Source organism: Numenius arquata, chromosome 10 (genome assembly GCF_964106895.1).
Source record: "Numenius arquata chromosome 10, bNumArq3.hap1.1, whole genome shotgun sequence".
Classification (NCBI taxonomy): domain Eukaryota; kingdom Metazoa; phylum Chordata; class Aves; order Charadriiformes; family Scolopacidae; genus Numenius; species Numenius arquata.
In genome coordinates, this window is record NC_133585.1 from 40,718,822 (window position 1) to 40,739,786 (window position 20,965).

The 20,965-nt window shown below is 42.5% G+C and overlaps 1 protein-coding gene across 1 annotated transcript in view; it reads right to left on the minus strand.

Moving 5' to 3' along the window:
- FRAS1 (Fraser extracellular matrix complex subunit 1) overlaps nt 1-20,965 on the minus strand; it is a 175,063-nt gene that overhangs the window by 104,227 nt on the left and 49,871 nt on the right. Inside the window, exons 4-7 of the mRNA XM_074154995.1 lie at nt 7,313-7,420; nt 4,786-4,878; nt 2,781-2,940; nt 2,060-2,193 (exon numbers count right to left, since the gene is read on the minus strand). Coding sequence (XP_074011096.1) covers nt 2,060-2,193; nt 2,781-2,940; nt 4,786-4,878; nt 7,313-7,420 — 495 coding nt within the window. The remainder of the gene's footprint in view (nt 1-2,059; nt 2,194-2,780; nt 2,941-4,785; nt 4,879-7,312; nt 7,421-20,965) is intronic.

Genomic DNA, 20,965 nt, shown 5'->3' on the forward strand with positions numbered 1-20,965 from the left:
TGCGTCTGTAATTCCCCTGCTGCAATTTCATGTACATCCAACAATTTGGAATAGTATTGTTCACGAGCACCTCCCTCCAGCCACCTCAGTGTCGTGGTTTGGGCTGGACTGACACTCAGGATGACCAGAAGACTGACTTGTGGACTGAAATTACTGTAGAAATGCTAAGCACTATTACCTCATCTGCTTTGTTAGTCAAATCACTAGCTTTCAAAGAAAGAGTGGAAGACTTTGTAAAAAAAGTTATCGATAGATTTCCCAGCAGAGTTAAAAGAATTCTTTCATAGATTTTGGTGGGATATGTGGTGGGACATTCAAGTACATTCCTCCATGCAACGAGTATTTTTGAAGTTCCTCTCCTTCAGGACCCAGGGAAGGGCACAGTTATCTGAAAGATGGAAGATGAGAGCTTAATACTGGGAGAATTTATGTATTTGCTTTTGACAGGGAGTGGAGAATGAAGAAAGTGACAGAGATAAAGGCACATGCAAGAAAATGATAGGTATGATTGAGAGCAGACCAGGATCCTTGCACATCCTGCTAATGTCCCTTCCACCGGGCACCTCGGTAGGAAATATCTGGAACACCGTCAGAATTGGCTTTCTGCTGCGTTAACTTGGATGCTGTCAGCCAACTATTCTCAGACACATCACAGCAACAACACAGTCGTTTCTGTTTCCACAAATTAAATCCTAATGATTAGCTGATTAAACATTAGTGCAATCAGTCAGCAGGTAACATCAGTCCATTTGGAGTGGAAAGGAGAAATCTAAAGCATGCATAAATTTGGTTTAATGCATAGTACTTAGTCAACAAATACTAATTGTGTATCTCAGGACACAGCAAAACACAATTAGCATGCACAGAAACAGGTGGGTTTTCCTTCTATTAAAATAAAAAAAAAAGTGTTAATTGCACAAACATCTGGTCCAGTAATAGAAAGCTTGGTAAGCATCAACAGGGAAAAAAGTTTATAACTACTGCTTTTGTTTTCCTCAGTGCTATAGGGAAGCGTGCTCAGCCAGAGACAACATTTCAAGGGAGCTTCTGGATTCATCATTGGAGCATGGTAAATAGATTAAAAAATACTTGGGAAACAGCAGGCCCTAAAACATTTCCAGGTAGGCAGTTCCTGCACTTACTTAGCATGGCATGCTGTTGTAAAGGAGTAAACCAGGGTGCCCAAGAAAACTGGTACAATGGGCCCAATGGAAAGAAATCCAAAGAGCAAAGTCACACCCTTAAGCACTTCCAATATAACCAAGAGGATTTAAAAAATTCAGTCACTTGTACAGAGTGTGGAGTACTGTGTATAGTTTGCTGCCTTTACTAACCCCTGTGTTAACACTGTACATAATCTTGTAGTGTTTTGGTTGGGTTGATCACTGCACAAGTGCTGAGAACTCATCATTTGTCCACAGCAAAGACCTTGGAAACAGAAATGTCCCGGTTACCTCAACTGGACTAAACTTGGACTTCGTTGATTTCTAAACACAAGTACACATAAGGGAATACTGATCTTAGACTTTTCTTTCAGCTGAAGTTGTCTTGTATTTCTAAACTCTTTAAGTCAAAAGGGGAATTTCATCCACATTTGACTACTTTCAATTGTATTTTTAGAGTTCTCATTTAAAAAAAAAGTAAACAAGACCAGCAACCCAAACTTTTCAGCTGCAAACCAAACACTGAAATTTGTGAAGATAAACCCCCATTAAAAATCTTGTGTTTTCATTCGTTCTCTCACAGAAATAAAAACATTTCCTGAACAAACCTACATAATTTTTTTAGTATAAAACAAAAAGCAGTTTCTTTATTTGTGCTTAATTAGCCAGCAAAGGCATGATAAGAGTAAAACGGTGGGGAAAGAAGACATGGGGGAAGAGACAGACAGCAGGTGTATACGGACAGACTTAACCACCACTCCACATCATTTCCACACACCAAAACTCCCTCCTCCAAATCGCCCACTTGTCACACAGAAGATTTGCCTGCTAATTTATACACCTGCACGAGAAGTGGCTCTCGCCAAGGGAAAGACAGACGGCCGATGGGTGCTGACCTGGCTGCACAGTAGAGGCTGGCAGGAAGCTGTGAAGCACTGAATTGTGCCGTCCCTGCAGATGCATTTGGAGCACCGACCAAGGCGCCAGTCCTCACCATCCTGGAACAAGTGTCCATCAAAGATGCAAGGCTCTAAGAGACATGAAAACAGTGAGTAATTTCCAGTGCCCTTTAATCTGTTTCCGTCATCCATAATTAAAATACAGACTTTGTGCATCTCAGAATTCAAAATTCTCGTTTGTCAAAGCAAGCAAAGACAGTAACAATTCCACCAGTTTTCAAGGGCTTTAGACTTGTGAATTAAGAGTTCTGGATGCACTTGTCCCACTGGACTTCTATGAGAAAAGGTATCCAATAGCTCAGGCATTTTTGGAACTTGCAGTCCGAGTCTGCAAGTGTCAAAGGTACCCTCACTACATAGGAAATATCTGCATTTTTTTTCCAGATTTTAGTCTCCAAAATCAGGACCTATTAGGCACATCTGCTCACTGCTTAAAGGTTATCACTTTCTCTTGGCCTATGGATGAAGTAGTTAAAAATGTGAATATGGTAGCAGGACATAAAGAGAATTAAGAGACACACTTGACGCCAGTGTCTTCCCAACAGAACTGAACAAGAAAAGAAAAGCTTTCCAGATTTGGGACTAAAATGAGATTTCCAGTGACCGACTGCTCGGATCACTGAAGCCAGACAGTGTCGCATTCACATGCAATACTCACCGCCAAGCCCCACGCATTTGGGACAGCAGGATCCCTGAGCAGTGTATTGCAGCTCCCCTCGTCCACAAGTGAGGGCTGGGCATGTCATGGGGCTGCAGTTCACCTTCCCATGGGCACAGGAGCACCGGACACATCCAGAGCCGGCCCACTGCGTGCCGTGCTGCAGTGCACAACACAACCAAAGGCACAGAAAACACAGGCATGAATCCAGCTGCCAATGAGACCTTTAAATATATCTTCTCCTTTCTAAGACCCACTAGACTAGTGTTAACTTCACTCTTTTGCAGGCCCACATGATAGTCCTTATTTCTGGCTGCACAGTTGGGGCAAAAAGTAATTTAATACTGGTAAAGTAGCAAACCTGGCGATCAGCCTAATTTTCCTTCCTGTTGCAGAGTGGCATCCAGCAACAACCCACTGCAAAAGACCCAGGCTATTGGATACCCTCTCCACTACAGCTTCTCTAGGGCAAATTCTAAATTTAGAGGCGTGTTTTCTTTAGAGAAATACTCAACATGGGCCCCAACGCACATGTGACCACAAGGTGGTCAGGTGAACACCATCCACCCAACATACTTAACAAACCTCACTAAAATCTCATTAGATTTGATTATTCATTAATGCAGAAACATGTACCTCTACCCTGAGGCATGGTGAGGAAAAAATTGGCCCCAAGAAGCAGCATGCTGGTGTATTGCAATGCTCTCTAGAGTGTTGTCTAGAGAATGTTAATTTTTACAAAATATGCAATATTGAATTAGGCAGGGAGTAAAAAGGCTCATGCCAGGTAGTGGATACAGATTTTCTTTGAAGGAGCTATTGCTATGACCAGTGTTGCTAGCTAGATAGTTGTAGAATGAAGGTCAAGCATAAAGCATTACAGTGGCTTACTGACAAAAGAGAAAATTTCTTCTTTCAGGAAATCTGTGCCAACCATCACACTGAGACTTTGTGCTGACAAAAATACGGTTTGATGACCACCCCACAGTGGAATTGGGGTGTGACGTATGACTTTAGGTACAAATATGCCTATAATCCCTGTGGGGATGCCTACTCATTCACCTGAGTTGTGTCCCAAAGAACAGGCTTACAGAGAGCCAAAAGACAAAAGCTGCACCAAAAATACAACACAGAGAAATGCAGCAACAGCAACAAGAAGAAGAAATATAATGGTGTATGATATAACATAGTATCACCCAAATCAAAGGCACAAATAAGAGAAGAGGATGGATGTGTTATCCCTCCTATTACAGTCTTTGTCTAGCTCATAACAGATTCATGATGGTCACGCTGAAACAGAAGGTCACAACATGCATCTCAGGTGTCCAGATATTCAAATGTATCTGAGCATTTTAGCATATTTTTTAAGATTTGGACCTGACTTGCCTCTCGTCAAACAGAAAAGTCTTTAAGAGACCAGACATAGGACTTGGGTTCACTGTTAAGCCATTTTTCTGTTTGCCTATTGTTTGACATGATTCATTAACTAGTACCCATTAATCTTAATTTTTTTTCTTATTTGTAGACACTTATTCTTATTGTTTTGGCCTTTCAGCTTCCCTAGGTGAAACCACATCCTAGAACCTGCTTCTTGAATAATTCAGGATCACAAAATGTACAGCAGCAATCAATCTCTACCAGCATAGATGGCGGCTGAGAGAAAAGCCTTCTTTCAGGACAGCTAATACGTCAAGTTCAATGTACTTTGCTCCCCTCCTAACATTACTATGTTGTCTCAATCATCCAAAAAAACAGCAAAGTGAATGAATGAGTAGTAAAGTTTCTCCCCTTAAGCCAACCAGGACACACTATTGCTCAGGAAAATTCCCTTTTTGCAAACCCCATCAACCAAACTCCCATTATATTACATTATCTGATAGTGAAAGAATGTAAGCCTGATGAACTATCCTTCTCCCGCATGTCAGCTAAGCATTGACATGACCCAAACAGAGATCTGAAAACTGGAAAGGACTGTCCCTGCCACGGAACAGGACAGAGGACTCACGCTGTGGATCCGTCCTTCATGCTGGCAAAATCCTTCAGCTCGGGAGGCACACTTAGGGCAGCACTTGTTAGGCGCTATTTGGAGCACTTCTCCCTAAAAAGATACAAGAATCCAATAAGCAGTTCACATGAAATAGAGACTTTAACACGAAGGTAAAGACACAGGACCCTGCTGGAGCCAGTGCTGTCAGTTTAGAGAGGAAACGTGTTAAGTGAAACATGTAATGCTGCTACACCAGACCCCTTTGTTGAGAGGTGGCACATCAGTCTGCTGTATAATACACAAAAATACACAGCTAATAACAATAAAAGGTACCAATTTTACTGATGTGAGCGGGAGAGCTGGAGAGGGAGAAAACAGAAAACCAAAACCAGAGAACATGTCAGGTTCACGAAGTGAAATGTAGAAAAATTTTATCCATGAGGTTACTTTCTTCAAAACATTGCAACGGTGTTTCTCAGGAGACATATTCCATCCTTTCTACTTTGAAAGGGCACAGCCATTGTGTAAGCGATTCCTGCTCAGAAGGGAGTCGTCATTTTTTTTGTTATAATAAAAAATGAAGACACTGCGATGCCAAAAAATTGTCTTACGTTTTCCTTCTTTATTTGTATGATAAAAGCAACCAGAATCATTTGAAATGTCACAAGTTTTCTTTCTCTGTTTTCTAAAAGAAACATCTTGATTTTTCAAACCGAAAAAAGTTTCTCACTTCAAGGTTTCCTTCAAGCCATGGTTTTTAAGAGGTGGGAAACAAAATTAAGTATTTCATTTAGCTTAAACCATTAAACCCTATTCAACCATGATCCTGCTGTGGCAAAACTGTTCTTGGTTGCTGGTTTGTTTTGATTCACACAAAAGAAATAATGTTTGCTGATTTTCCACCTACTCAAAGCATTCGGTATGCACAGCAGTAGGTTTTACATACAAATTTTTAGAACACCACTGGGTATGCTTTTTGCAAAGACTGCCTGGTTTTGTTTATGCCTTGTTGCTGTAAACAAGATCAGCAATATTAGCATAAATCTCATAATAAGCAGACAAGAAATAAACCATGGATACGGATGGCGATTTCTGACCTTGTTCATTAGTGGTTTGTTTATGCTTGAAGGACGATGAGAATTTTTCCTTCTGAGATCCTTCATGATCCTTTTCAACATTTAAATGGCCAGACCTTTATGGAACACTTGAAGCCTTTGTCTTGAAGGCTACTTGTGTCAACGAGTCAGATTCATTTCACACTATAAATCTATTTCCCTTTATGAGCTTTAAAGTTGCCACCTTTTCATTTATCCAATTTCATAAAATGAACAACAACATCTTATCTAGTCCACTCATTGTTCGGCGTGCCATAACGGCACTCTTTTTTTTTTCACTTCTCTCCTCTTTAGCATAAAAATTGCTAGTATTTCAGTCTTCCTTTAATCAATACACAGTGATAATAACAGGGAAAACCGGTAAGAAACAAAATTATTTCCTTGTTAATGCTGTCACATTGGAAAACATTTTAACCTGCTTCATAAAGCCATATAATTATATTGGCAGTGCCTCTTTAAAACACTGATTTTCATTGTCATTCACGCATACTACCCCAGTAATCCAGATGCTAATGCAAGACCAATTCCATGGGCAATTAGCTGTAACCATTAATGAAGGCTCAGATGGAGAAATATAAACAGGAGACAATGAAAGCTCAACAACCATCACAAGGCAGAAGAAACTGAAAGACAAGACAATCTCAGCTCTGTTTTTGTTCATCAGAGTGGAAAGCGTCCATCTGCATGTTTGAGGGACATTCAGCTCCACGTTCAAATGAAGGGTGAACTGAAAGCTGGGCTCATGCTGGGAGTTCCGAACCCAGTTCAAGGGCTTCCTTTGGGGACCAGGCTGCCCTTGGGGCACGGGCAGCCTGCAAGCTGTCCCAACACCAAGCCACTGGCTGTAGTGTGGCAAAGGAGACAAAGGCTTCACACGCTGGGTTTTGCCTGTGTGTTTCCCGCACAGGTTTGCATCAATGAGAAGTGAAAGGGCAGAGACACCGTGCCTGACCCTGGGCAGTCACACACACCCTGGGAAGAGAAACAGGATTTCACTTCTCCCTCTTGCTTCCCCCAAATCCTGCTGTGAATCAGACCCTCGGGTTCAAAGGGAGCTGCAGGGAGGCAGCTGAGCCCAGAAGGGAGCCCAGAAGGTTGATAGAGCAGCTGTCACTGCAGTGTACAAAGATAAGCAGCCAGCTCACCTCTACCAGTTTCTCCAGGGGAATATCTCACGCTGCATCCTCTTTTTGTGTACCTCTTAATCCAAGAGGAGCTTTGCTTCCATAGGGACTGTAGAAACAACTACCCTAACTGCTCCCACCATTGCTTTACATGTGACACAGTGTGGGGGAACCCAACGAGCATTTTGAGATACAACTATTCCAGGGGTTTAAAGCGGGGGAAGGCTGGGAACTCCGAAGTGATGTGACAGTTCTCCCACCACACAGAACGGGTCATCTGCCATTTGGACAGTTGCAGCCCCTTACCTTCTGAAAGTCACACTGAGGGTGTGTGCAGACGATAGGTTCACAGGTGACAATACTGCTGTGGCAATGGCAGTCTTGGCAAGAATCTGGCTTCCAACTTGTGTTATTCTGCAAATAAACATAAGTTTTAAACTAGACCTACACAGCACAAGGCGTTTGCTAATTTACACAACTGCAAATGGCTCAAATAGCTCAATATAGAAAGACGGGAAGAGTAAAGTCTGCAACAGACCACCCCTACCTCCCACACACTTACCAAGCACAACTTTGGTATTATTTGTTCGATCGAACACGCAGTGGAAAGACAAGGCCATGCACAGCAAATAATCAACTCCAATGGCAAGATAATCGATAGGACTTAACCTCCAATACACTCAAGGCGATCATAGCATCTCTGGGAAACTTCTCCATAATCAAGTTCAGGCTGTCCAAACTGCAGCTACTGCTATGACCACAGCTTGTGCGGAGGCAGCTGAGCCAGCCCTGAGGCTGACCCACTCCTGGACAGACAGCAGTGGCACCGTACAGCACCCCGTGAGCTGATGGGGAATGCAGGTAAATATTGACATGCCTGAATCCCAATGAGCTGTTGAACGTAACATTCAGAATTTTCAGTCTGCAGGGTCACGGAAATAGAAAGTTTTCATGTCAAAACCATGATGTAAACTGTGTGCTCACTACGTAGGGCTGTAAGATGGAAGGAGAGGTCTGAAGAGCCTAAGATGCAATTAAACTGATTTAATCAAAACCTCTGAATGCATGGCCAGGTATGAACAGGCTCTACCTGGTCACATTTATTCCAAAACGTCATGAAGGGGACTCTGACCAAGCAGACAGTCCAACAGATTTGGAAATAGCTGTCGCCACCACTCGATCAGTGAACCCAACTGGAACACGCACAGCTAATTCACAAGGGTTTTCACCACCCCTGCTTGACCCCTTTCCATTCCCTCCATGCCGAGGTCATGATCCCACGCCGCCACCACGCTTTCGGAAGGCAGCTCAGGCCCTCAACCCATTGCTTGGACACTTGCCAGGCTTCTCCTTCCCTCCCACCAGTTTCTCCAAGGTCTGAGCAGCCACTTTGGACTCATTACTTCCAGTAGGATACTTAGAAAACAAAGCCTTCTTTATTCCTGAACACTGGCTTCCAGCCATCCTGGTATCAAACAGCATCAGCAGCACCCCAGAGAAGCAGCCAAGTCTGTCTGTCACCCCACTTCCTATGAAAATGTCTTGCCTGCACTCAGCTCTTCTGCAGTGTCCCTTCATCCAAGCTAAGTATCCTTTCTCCGGCAGTCAAAAAAAACCAACCAGTAACTACGTACTGAGGTACTCTGAATGATACAACTGCTACATTCAGATTTAATTACCTGTTTTTAAAAGCCTTCAGTTAAATCCACCAAAAGAAAATGGAAAGAGGAAGATCAGTTTCTCATCTAAACAACTCCTTTCCATTAGACAGCCCCTGTGCGTACACTACTCTAAATTTACGCCATACAGGAAATTTTCCTGTGTCGTACAGACAGCCACTATCCAAGCCATTAAGCCATATTTTTAATTGACTTGAAAGAACACCAGATTTTGCTACTCATTTACATGATGTAGGGATTTACTCCAGTAAGTCAATTGACTCACAGTGCAAAGTACAACTTAGGCAAATCAAGATATGAAAAGATGATTAACAGTTTACTACTAAGAACACATTTAGGGCTAACTACTAAAAATGTTAAGCATAATGATAAAAGACTGAAATGTGCCTTAAAGGCCCATTAGACTGCTTAATGAGAGCAAAAAAATCTTGAAAAATCTGGCCACTTGCTCAGGCACTTACGCAGAAGCTGCTGGTTGCTGTGCTCTTCTGAAAACTTAATGTGGTGTATTTCAAACCAGGCTGTGCAAGCCACGGGGAGAGGCCATTAGTAGGTGTCTGACAAGGTTTCGCCACACCTGAGTGACTGGAAGAGAGCACTGGTAGAGGTTCTCTCTTCTTTGACCCATTCTGAATCCAGGGCCAACTGCTGAGCAGAAAAGGCCAGTTGCCTCCCCTCTGAAAATGTGCTTTTTGTCAAAGCAAAATGGCTTACGCTATGACGCTGGATCAAGAGTGCAAACCTGGAAACAGCGGGATAACCAGAAATATTTCACTGAATTTCACTGAATTTTTTAGAGTTGGAAGGGACCATAGAGATCATCTAGTCCAACTCCCCTGCTGAAGCAGGATTGCCCAGAGCATGTCAGAGCATGTTACTCAGGACTGCATCCAGGCAGGTCTTGAAAATCTCCAAAGAAGGGGACTCCACAACCTCCCTGGGCAGCCTGTTCCAGGGCTCTGTCACCCTCACCGTAAAGAAGTTTCTTCTCGTATTTGAGTGGAACCTCCTATGTTCCAGCTTGTGCCCGTTGCCCCTCATCCTCTCACTGGCAACCACTGAAAAGAGTCTGGCTCCCTCCTCCTTCAACCCACCCTTCAGATACTTATAAGCATTGATAAGGTCTCCCCTCAGCCTTCTCTTCTCCAGGCTAAAGAGTCCCATCTCTCTCAGCCTTTCTTCATAAGGGAGATGCTGCAATCCTTGAATCATCCTCGTTGCCCTTCGCTGGACTCTTTCCAGTAGTTCCCTATCCCTCTTGAATTGGGGAGCCCAGAACTGGATGCAGTAATTCCAGTTGTGGCCTCACCAGTGCACAGTAGAGGGGGAGAATGACTTCCCTCGACCTACTAGCCACACTCTTCCCTATGCAGCCCAGGATTCCATTGGCCTTCCTGGCCACAAGAGCACACTGCTTGCTCATTGTCATTTTGCTGTCTACCAGGACCCCCAGATCTTTCTCTTCAGAACTTGACTCCAGCAGGTCCACACCTAACCTGTATTGGTGCCTAACATTCTTCTTCCCCAGGTGCAGGACCCTACACTTTTCCCTGTTGAACCTCATGAGGTTCTTCCTTGCCCAGCTCTCCAGCCTGTCCAGGTCTCGCTGGATGGCAGCACGGCCCTCCGGGGTGTCAGCCACCCCTCCTAGTTTGGTATCATCAGCAAACTTGCTGTTGAAAATACTGCCAACAAAATACTGCCAACAAATCCTTGCGTCTCTTCACTGCTTTACAAGAGCATTTCATTCATATCAAACTGTGCTCTTCTCCCATGGCAAGGTTCACGCACAGGTAACAAACACTCCGGCAGCATCAGAAGTGTAGGGAGATCCTCTGTTAACGTGCTGATGGTGGCAACGCTAACCTTAGTAACAGCAAGAGGTGGCACTTAAGTGTATAGCCCCTTGGGGCAAGATGTCAACAAGACAAAGAGAGATGGCAATTTCTGCCCTGGTAACACAGCTGGTTCTCCTCTCGCATACACGTGGCTGCGGCTGTACGACAGGAATCTTGACTTCATCTCTGCCAGCAGATTCACGGTGCAGTTACAGAATAAATTCAGGTTAAGTTATGTGGGTGCCAAGCTTTGGCTAACACGCACATCACAGTTAACTCATTCTGCTCTCTTTAACAAACCTTTATCATACTCAGATCCACCCTAAGACTCCTAAAACCACGGTAATACCCAGAACTCCTAATATCTTTCCACTGGCAAAAAGTGACGTTTAATCTGTTTGACGAAACCATTTATCTATTTATTCATTCCTTTGCTTGTTTGTTTCCAGCTGGAAGGAGAATCCCAAAACAGTGGGTGGCAAAGGAGAAAATCTGCGTGAGAGCGATGTCAACAGTGAAAAGCAGCCTGCATTTTAGAAGTGGCAGCTCAATGCAGGGTGAGGCTGCTCTCTCCGAAGCCAACCACCGGGTAAGCACTGGGAGAGGAAAGGGAGAGAGCAGATGTAGTGTCCCATCACTTGGCTCTCCTAAACCTTCCCCCTGTGGCCTCTCTCCTTAGTTAAAAAAAAGAAAAAGAAATATTGCCATAGTAGAATAATGGGCAAAGGACATGGCAAGAGGTCAGCACAGAGCCACCCTTACTCACATTTTGAGACTTAAATGCTCAAGTTTCTGATAAGAAAACTCTCTCTTTGGTCTTCTCCTTCCCTATTTTCTATTATAGTCTAGGCAGGCTGGTTCCTGTCTGCTCCAAATCAGCTTTTTCTAAATCCACCCGGCAGACGCCTGGAAGCATCTGCATGCGTCAGTGATTTCCATTTGCCAGATCAGAACTGGCACATCTCTGCAGAGGTTTTAAGAATTCAGAATCTAGTTAATAGTCAGGAAACTACTACCTGATTTTTCAGATATGAGAGTCTTCCGTGCAGTTCCTGGGTCTCAGTATTCAGCTCTTTGACAGTTCAACTTTCAGTTTATTCCTGGCTATGGAGCAACAGACCTAAACTCAAATTTGAAAAGTCTGGCAACAATTACGTTTACTGATTTCTCTACAGAAAGGTGGGGGCTTTATTCTCTGTGATGCTACCAAACGTCTGAATGTTACAGTCACTGCAAATTGAGCAAAATGCAACACTCTGGCTCTGAGCCATTTGAAGCGCAAGGCCATTTAATTCCTTTGAGATGGGAGACAAAAGCAGCAAACGTACACATGGCGGAAATATATAAAAGAACTGGGAGGTTATTGCAACAACTACTTTTGATGATATTCCTGGGCGCTGACTATTTTAGGACCACATTTTAAACTAATTTTAATTTGTTCCCTGTTTACATGGACGTGTGTAGCTGACAGCTGCTAATACAGAAAAGCATAAAAAGATTTATTGGTGTGTATTTAGAGCTCTCATGACCTGGAGAATGCACACTGTTAGTATTTTAATTATTCTTTTTGTTTCTTTCATTTCAAATGTGACTATCTCTAAGGCAACCAAACACAGGCCAACAGTTTAAGAATGTTCTCAGTTTTGCCCCTAGCTAACAGTGAGATCTCAATCCACCCAAGATGGAGTAACGTGTTCAAGTGACAGAGATCCAGTATTATATGAAAGGCTCCTAAGTCACTCTGCATACAGGAACTGAGATACTAATCACTTAGCTGCAAAATTAAGATCCCACCTACCTGTCCTGCATGCTTTAAGGCTTCCTTAGTATTCATCCAGCACTTACAAGGACACTTTAAAGCTCCCAGGTGTTACTGTTTTAAATATAAAGCAAGACTTTTCAGGTAGACACTTGAAGAACTGCTGTAAATCCGCCTTACATCTTCTCCAAGGCACCGTATCTCAGTGGACAAATTATCTGCTACAATTTAAGCACTGAACTCCCATCTTGTTAAGAGTGTACTTTTATCAACGACAACTTAAGGGGCTATTTCCTTACAAGTACTAATATAATTAACAGTATAAATAATGAAATACTGCGCACAGAGCACTCTGAAGATGGAAAGCACTCCTTAAGCGCCAAGTAGTGCCACTATAATTTATTAATTCTTTGGATTTCCCTACATCAAAAGAAGAAATGATACCTAATTCAACGGAATTTTAAAATGCCATGCTGCAAGAAGTGATATCTACATTACTTGGTAGGTTTGCAGAACAGGGGCCAAAAAAGCAAGATACACTCACAAAGCTTTAGAGCCTGCAGACACCCAGACACAAGACGAAATACAATAAAACCCAAGACACAAGAGCACAGTGCAAGCACGTAATGGGTTTGGAGAATACTGATGAGGATTCAGGAAAAGGCAAGAGAGAGAGAGCAAAAGAACTGCACATTAAGAAAAGGCTAAGAAGAGAGGGAAGCAAGAAAGCAACCAGCAGTAAAAGCAACAGAGGGTTGAAGCAAAGAATAAACTGAAGAGACAAAGAGCAGACACAAGCGCAGAAGAGGGAGCTCAGAGCAGCTGTGAGCACTCATGGTTTGCTGTTGCCACACTGTCACATTAACCCAAGCACAGAAAGACCTCAATCTCTTTGACCGTGGCTTTTTTGACTGGCTATCATAACTTCATGCGGCTGCACCTGTTCCTCCTCTACCTCAACATAAAAAAAAAAGCCCAACAAATCAAAAATAATCGGAGTCTGCTATTAATATGTAAAAAGCCTCAGTAATTTGATCAGATGCCACTTAACACGGGATATCATCACACTAGATAACAATCCATGCTCTATTCTGGTGCAGTGACTGTGGAAATAAGAAGCATACAACAGCTGGTTTGTGTCCTCCCCCCAGCCCCCTTCCAATTCTTACGGCTTCATGAAAATATTCAGTCAATCCATAAAATGTCACTGGATGCTGGATTGTCCTCTGTAGCACGCCAGACTTATAAAGCTCGTCATGTAGTTGGTGGTACTGCTGCAATTACTGAGCAGGGTGAAAACAGCAATCTACAGCTGGAGCCGTCATGTTAGCCAGGGATCAAGCTAGAAATTCTAACCATCATGCTGAAAACAAGGTGGTTGTTATTGCTTACCGTGTACCCTACTAATTACCTCTCCTGCTTTTATGAGGAACCAGTAAAACTCATGGAATTAACTTTCCAAGGGGTTGGGCCATCCCCAGGCCGCCAGACACTTTGGGGAGCCCGGGGAGAGGGGCTGCCGCTGCGCTGGGAGCGATGCACCAACGGGCCCCAGCCCAAGTCCCCGACATGGACGCCGGCTGGGATTTACTTCACAAGTCCCTGGAGACAACTGAGGAGAGGCAGGTATCGGATGTCTCGGAGGAGGAATACACCAGGCTGCTTTGTTGAAATCCAGAGCAATTACATTTTTGGTAACAATTACCAGCATCACCCACTGGCTGCCAAGTGAGTAGACTTGGCAGCTCCGGAACACCGCTCGCATTTATCATTTCCACTCCAATTAGCTGACAATAGCAGGCAATTGGCAGAATAAACCCAAACGTAAGGGAAGCCGAGAAAGCACTACATGGTCTGTGGGGATACCCATTAATGGAGCGATGAAGAGATGAAAGTAATTCAGAGACACATAAAGGTTCCTAGTGTCCATTCGGATTTAGGCTTGATGTTTTATCTTTTGCAATAGGGAGCTGTTGCCGCCCCCAAATATGTTTTCAAATCTGGTATGTGCTCGCGTATAATAAAAAACCCTTGAAAATGGGCTTTTAATGGGCTTATTCCAGCATGACCACAAGCAGAACAACATAGGGATGGCTCAGTCTCTGAAACCAAATAGAAATTCACCTCATCTCAGTGGAAACAAGTTTTAGCCCTACACTTCTAAGAGAGAACAGAGCAGTTAAGGCAGAGCGTACAACTTGATTAACAACACATTAACATGAACACACTGTTTCAGGAATCGGGAACTATTTTTCCCCTTCTGCCAACTAGGGAATTAAAAAGTTACACAAATTAAAACAAGGTTCTGTTTTCATGGTTCATTAGTCTGATGCTTTTCTGTATTTTCTGTTAAGTCTTTTACGAGTTGTACCAGCCTTTTAAAAATCAAGAGTCTACAAATAAAATTTCCCAGTCGTCCTAAGCTATTTCAGGGATGGGAAGACTATGATATTCTAAGACATTCTTAAATTCCTTAGGTGCTGCTGTAAACTTTGTCCTACCTCTCATACAGACACAAAAGCACTAGGAAAGGGCTCAAATTAATTGAGTGCACAGAGCAAACAGGGTAGGTGAATTAGAACAATTTTTTTAAAATCATTAGTTCTAATCACGATTTAAATCAGCATACAGAAATCTTCATTTAGACCAACAGGCCAATTGTTTTTCTGCAGCAATGTCCCTCTATAGAGGTTAATGCCTTTTGGTTGGTCACTGTTAAAGAAGATTCATCTGTAGTCAAACATATCCTTCATAATAAACACTGCACTTCATTTTTACCATGACTGGAAGAAGCGCTGATACCTATAATCACTTATGGGACTGCAGTTTACCACACTTCTATTCCAATTCTTACACATTCCTCCGCCTTTCTAATTAATTCATATCAGCACTTCTAGAATGAAAAAATAACAGCAGTACTATCTCTAAAGTAATCTTTACAAGTTAAGTATTCTGTGATGAGTATTTTAGGAGAACATTTTCCATTTAACAGCAATAATTAATGGTAACATAGATGCACCCCACTAAGTTTTTAGACCTAGCAGATCTTGGCCCAGTTTATATCATTGAAAGAAAGGGGGGGTTTCCATGCTTTTTAACCCTTAGCTATAAAGGGAAAAGGATAAACTGCTCAAATACACTGACATTAGTAATGATTTCCTTGGTCTCTGCATAAAAGGCTACCGTTGCCAGAAATAGATTTAGCATGGCACTTGTTCCATGTATTTATTGAAAAAAATCCAGAAGCTCAACAGATCGACTTTTAAAAAATGTTTATAAATACATCCTGCTTGGTTCTCCTCATTAATATACAAGATTTTTTAAAATTACAATATACTTAAGGCTTCCTATTGGTTGTCAAAAATTCAAATGCATTTTTTCAAAACAAATTGGATTTAAATAGAGAGCTATTCCAATGTTGCTTCTTGTAATTTATGAGTTTTCTGCTCCAATTCTGTTTTAAATTCCTTTTACATCTATATATGCAGATATGTGACACAGGCTTGAAAATGTCTGGCAGTATATTAAGTGTTCAATACTAGCACAAATAAATAATGGATACTTGAAAGATCACACTAACACTTGCTCTCACTGTCTCTCACACAAACGTTCCCCCCTTCCACTCTTATGTCCAAAACCTAAGCAACATTCAAGGACTTAACTTCTCCAGCTATCACATTTTGTATTTCATCTCTTCCATGGGAGCACTAATTTTAAATTATGTTTATGGTTATGTTGTAAAAACCAGGAACTTTTAGCCTGGTTATAAAATCAGCACCAGAAAAAGTGGAGGAGAAAGGAGGAGGCAGGATAAAAAGCTTTGAGTTTCTCTCGCAGGGCCATGTTCAGTTTTATTTATATCTGGGAACACACCCCACTTGAAAACATCACTCTAACCAGAGGGAGCCTAAAGACTGTATTTCGTTCGATATAATCAAGCCCTCTCTCCCTCTTGAATAAAAGTGTCACTTATATTCAACATGCCTCTGTAAACCAATAGAGAATTTTGAAAGAAAAAAAAAGAAAGACTAAACCTCAAAATTTTAGCAATGTCTCCCAGACTAGAAGATTGGCTTTCTCCTGACGCTTTGATACCATGAAGCCTCAAGTAAGAAAACCCACACCCAGAACCACATGTGACTGCCGGAGGAAAGCACACACAGGCCCTGACCACCTACCCACAGACAACACAGACTGCTCTTAAAACAGCATTACAGGGGTTAAGAAATGAAAGGTGTGAATGCTGACGGTGAGGCATTTTTGCACAGCTTCATTTCTCCTCGACTTGTTTTAAAAACATTTTCCTAAGTGCCGACAATGTGGAAGGAGCAGGAAAACCTTGCCCAAACCATCTCGTAGCTTCTCTGCAAACTTTCTTCACGTCGGGTCCATCTATAAAAGGACGTGGAGAACAACTAATAGTAAAAGCAATTGCTAGAAGGGAAGGAGTTGCAATTTTAACACCACTGCACACAGTGAGAGCCAAGATCCATCTTGCCCAGGAGCTTGCTTTTGACAACAGCCGAATTCAGAGAGCTGAGAATACAAATACAGAAAATGGTACTTCTTCCAAAAACATCTCCCTGTGCAGTTTACAGTTCAGCAACTTCTCAAGTCAGAAGTCATGTTTCTGCATTTAATAATTTTCATGGCTTTCTCCTCCGTGAATTTCTCCAGTCTCCCCTTGAACTCATGTAAACTTTAAGTATTGACATCTTACAGCACGGTTTTAGCACTTTATCACACATGGAGCGGGTAAAAGCATCTCCCTTGTGAAGAACTAAAGCCTGCGCCATGCTGTTATGAAAAAGGGACAAAAACAGGGGTCAGGCAAATGAAGGCTAGGATGACACACGCTTGATCCTTGCAGAGAACAGGGATTTTCCCCAGTTGGCAGCTTAGGGTAGGAGGGGAGAAAAAAAAAAAAAAAAAAAGAGAAGAAAAAAAAAAAATCTAGAAGACCTACACTCAATTCCTGTTTCTGCAGGTGTCTACTGAGATCTCAGGCAAGATGTTTCCCCTCTCTGTGCTTGCACTGTCCTTCCCATCCTGTGTCTGTCCAAACTGCAAATTTCCTGGCATTGGGAACAGCCTTTCTTACACTCCTTCTCCAGCATTTGGCATCATGTGCTCTGATCTTAAGGCCTGAAAAGGAGCTGATGCCGTCCGTGATGGCTCCACCAAGCCAGTCAAGAAACAGCAGTGCTGCTGATCCATGCCTGACCCCGCTGACGCCACCGGGCTGGGGACAAACCCCTCACACAAACGCCTTTGCTGCCACAGGCTTGGAAAGGGCACGCAGGGGAGATACCATTAAATGAGAGAAAGGGGCTTTTTCTTCCATTTTCTTTTGCTGCTGATTTTTTCCATGCCAATTGTGTGTTAAGTTTGACGAACCACACGACAGCAATTCTCCTTAGCATCCAGAAAAACATTTAGGGTCCTCCTGCTGTTTTTTTTCCCCTTGACTCAAAGAGTTCCTAACCTGCCAACTGGCACATTTCAAACAGCCTCCCCAAAAATGACTTCTGAATGGATATCAAACCCAGAGTGTTTGATTGAACAGCTGTTGAAAAGAAGGGAGGTAGGGGATTAATTTAACCTCAAATTGATCACGGTTTTAATTACAGCATTTATTACCATATAATGGCTATCTCTGGAGCAGCAAGAGTCACAGTCTCCACTGTGTGATGCTCCGGTGTACGTGCAAAGCATGCCTTAGGTGTACCTAGGGCAACGCACAGCTTTACCTGTCCAAGAGCGCCAAGGAGGTTATGTTCTACCTCCTCAAAACAATGCTGCTGCTTTGAGAATGGAACGTGTGAAAGCTGCCAGGACTTTAGCAGTCAATCTCAAACACTGAAGGCTGCAGAACTGCAGGCAACCGCTGTCAGCTAGTGTGTATAGAACCACAGCCTGAAAAAAAATAATCACAGGTTTGAAATTGGCCATTAAACCAACTTAATCCGCTGCATATATTACAAGGGATTCCCTGCAGAGCACAGCCTGACTACACCCTCTAGGAAACACTGCTGGCCTTTTGAGCTTTTTTTTTTACCTTCTCAAAAGGAGGAGGGAATATCCTCTGCAGTCCCAACACAGATATGTCAAATGATGAAGTAATATTGCCAGCAGGATGCATGATTTCAAATTCATCCTGTTGTGCTGCTGAAACGCAGGCTATGTTGGGCCAAATGCTTCAATGTTAACTGTATCTAGCCAGGGCAGAATGAACAAGACAAGCTAAGCTTTTTATCCCATTTCTAACAAAAAAACATCAGGGCATGAAAATCGTTGCTGCTCAGCCAGCTGATTCAGCAAAGAAAGAAAATATCCTTCAGTAAAAGTCATTTGCAACAGGCCCTTGGAAGTACTGTACCGGGTGAAACATAACTTTATTCCTACTTCTTGAAGGCAAAAAAACACTCTAGAGCAATTTTGCAAGCCACTTTAGCAAATATATAGGTATCTCCAATTCCAAGCTGGATATTTAGGAGGTGTCCTTTCAAAGTACAAAGCAAGGAATTACACTCCTCGAATCCTTACTATTGTTACTGTGGATTCAAGCACAGTAATCTCTCATACAGCTCCCAGAAAATACAGCCCTTTATGTCCTTATCTTCAATCTCAGCTCCCAGTGCAGCAGATTAATAAACTCGTTCTCTCTTTCCTTCAAAGGGGGAAGGGGACTCCTGCAAAAGTCCTGCAGAGTCATTAATCTTTGTGAACAAAGACTTCATTACTGAACAAAAATGATTAGGAAAGGCCTGCAGAAAAAGGGATTTCGCAGGCTGTCTTCCTGTGCTCTAGTATTGTTTCAAGAGCCTGTGGTTCACTGGTAGCTGTCAAGATTTAACAAGGTGGTAATTTTATGACCAAACAAATTGAAATTAATGGCAGCAAAAGGTATGTAACAGCTTAGTACTTGACTCGAATACACAGGCTCTGTGTTGCCTTCTGTTACAAATGATTAAATTAATTGACTGTGGCATTCAGAAACTACAGGCTTGAAAACAAAATCAGGCTTAAAATGTCCTGAAAAGGGCAAAGATGACATATGTATTTGTGTCCTTCTTTTAAGGGAAGGGGTCTCTTTGACCATTTTAAATAGGTAAGATGCAATCAAAGACACTGTTTCTTAAATGCTTCATACCATCCATCTTTTGCCTTATTTCCTCTCTATTTTATAGCAGTGTTTAGCATTCCTCCTCCCCATGTGTTAATCAGGTAACACAGAGAGGCTTTTATTGCTCTCTGCCCCACAGAGGGAGGGACTATCTTGAGGAACTCACCTTTGATGAATCAAAATACAGTAATTACTGGATTCACAATAGCAACAGATAGTGTGCGTAAAGAACACACACATCAATCTATTAAATATGACTGCCCAGCTCCTAAAGGACGGGTGGAAAAAGTTCATATGCAGAAGTGATTGGCACAGATGCTTGAACACAAGCAGAGTGTCTGGCAAGAAAGGGGGAATTTCAATCAAACAGTGGGTTCAACAACAGTATTTTCATTGAAAGGTAGTATCAGTAGAAGGCTGCAAGCAGCAGGTATAGCAGCAGAACAGGTCTCAAGGTCCTGGCAATGGAGAAATACAGTTTTCCCAAATGATCAGTCTAAGCATCCTACAATGAAAGAAGTTCCTCTATTAAGTGATTAGAAGGAAAGGGTAGAGGTGCTGGAAGGAAATAAGGGGGTGGATGGGGGGTACTACCTTGTGACAGGTTGGTATCACTCCTGAAAAACAGCAACTCCTCCAGCAGTACATTTTTTCTTATTACTGTTTGACTTAGGGATTACATCTGTCCAGTCGTTATCTGCATTAACAGCACATTTGACTGTCCGGACAGTGTGCAGAAAAATATTACACGCAACCATTTTACCTTGAAATATGCCAGAACTGCTTTTCTTTCCTGGATGACTCAAAAAAACCCCAACAACAACAAAAAAGCCAGGTAGTGGCAAATATTTTCAAAAAAAACCCCAACAAACAACTCCCACTGTAATGTCAGTTTCTAACTCCCAGCAAGACTACTGCTGGACAAGTAGGGAAGACACGAAGAAAGAATTTCCTGTGGTCACCCCTTCATCCGTGTACACTACAATAAAAGCAATAATCTCCTCTGGTACACTCACTACCTAAAGAAAAAATGACATATGCCTGTAATTGTAGCCCAAATTGTTTCCAAGACACGCACTGGGATGATGATTGATTATCAGGGCAGATCAAGAGTGACAGCATGGGGGGAAGGAGAGAAGCAGCGGTCGAGTTAAGCAACACGGTCTTTATATAAACTGGGTGGCACATGCTCCAAAAATGATGATTTTTTTACAGTGACAACAAAGTGTACCCCACACAAAACAAGCTGAGGAGAATTACAGCTAATTATCTCTTGGTCTACGAAAGAAGGAATTCCATGGGTATAAGGTTACCCTGTCTGTATGTTGTCTTCATTTTCTCCACACGCATCTCCATTAACAGGTTTTTTTGCTACTGAACTGTAATGAGACGAGACGAGAGCAGGCCCTGTCTGGGGAGCAGTTTAATGCATTTTTTTATTCTCTCTAGATTCTTTCCCTCCTTTTCATTGATTATTCAGTTTTTATGAACTTTTCTTTCTTTATCGCACCATTAAATAACAAGAGCACAGGCTTGCAGGCACAGCTAGCTGGAGCT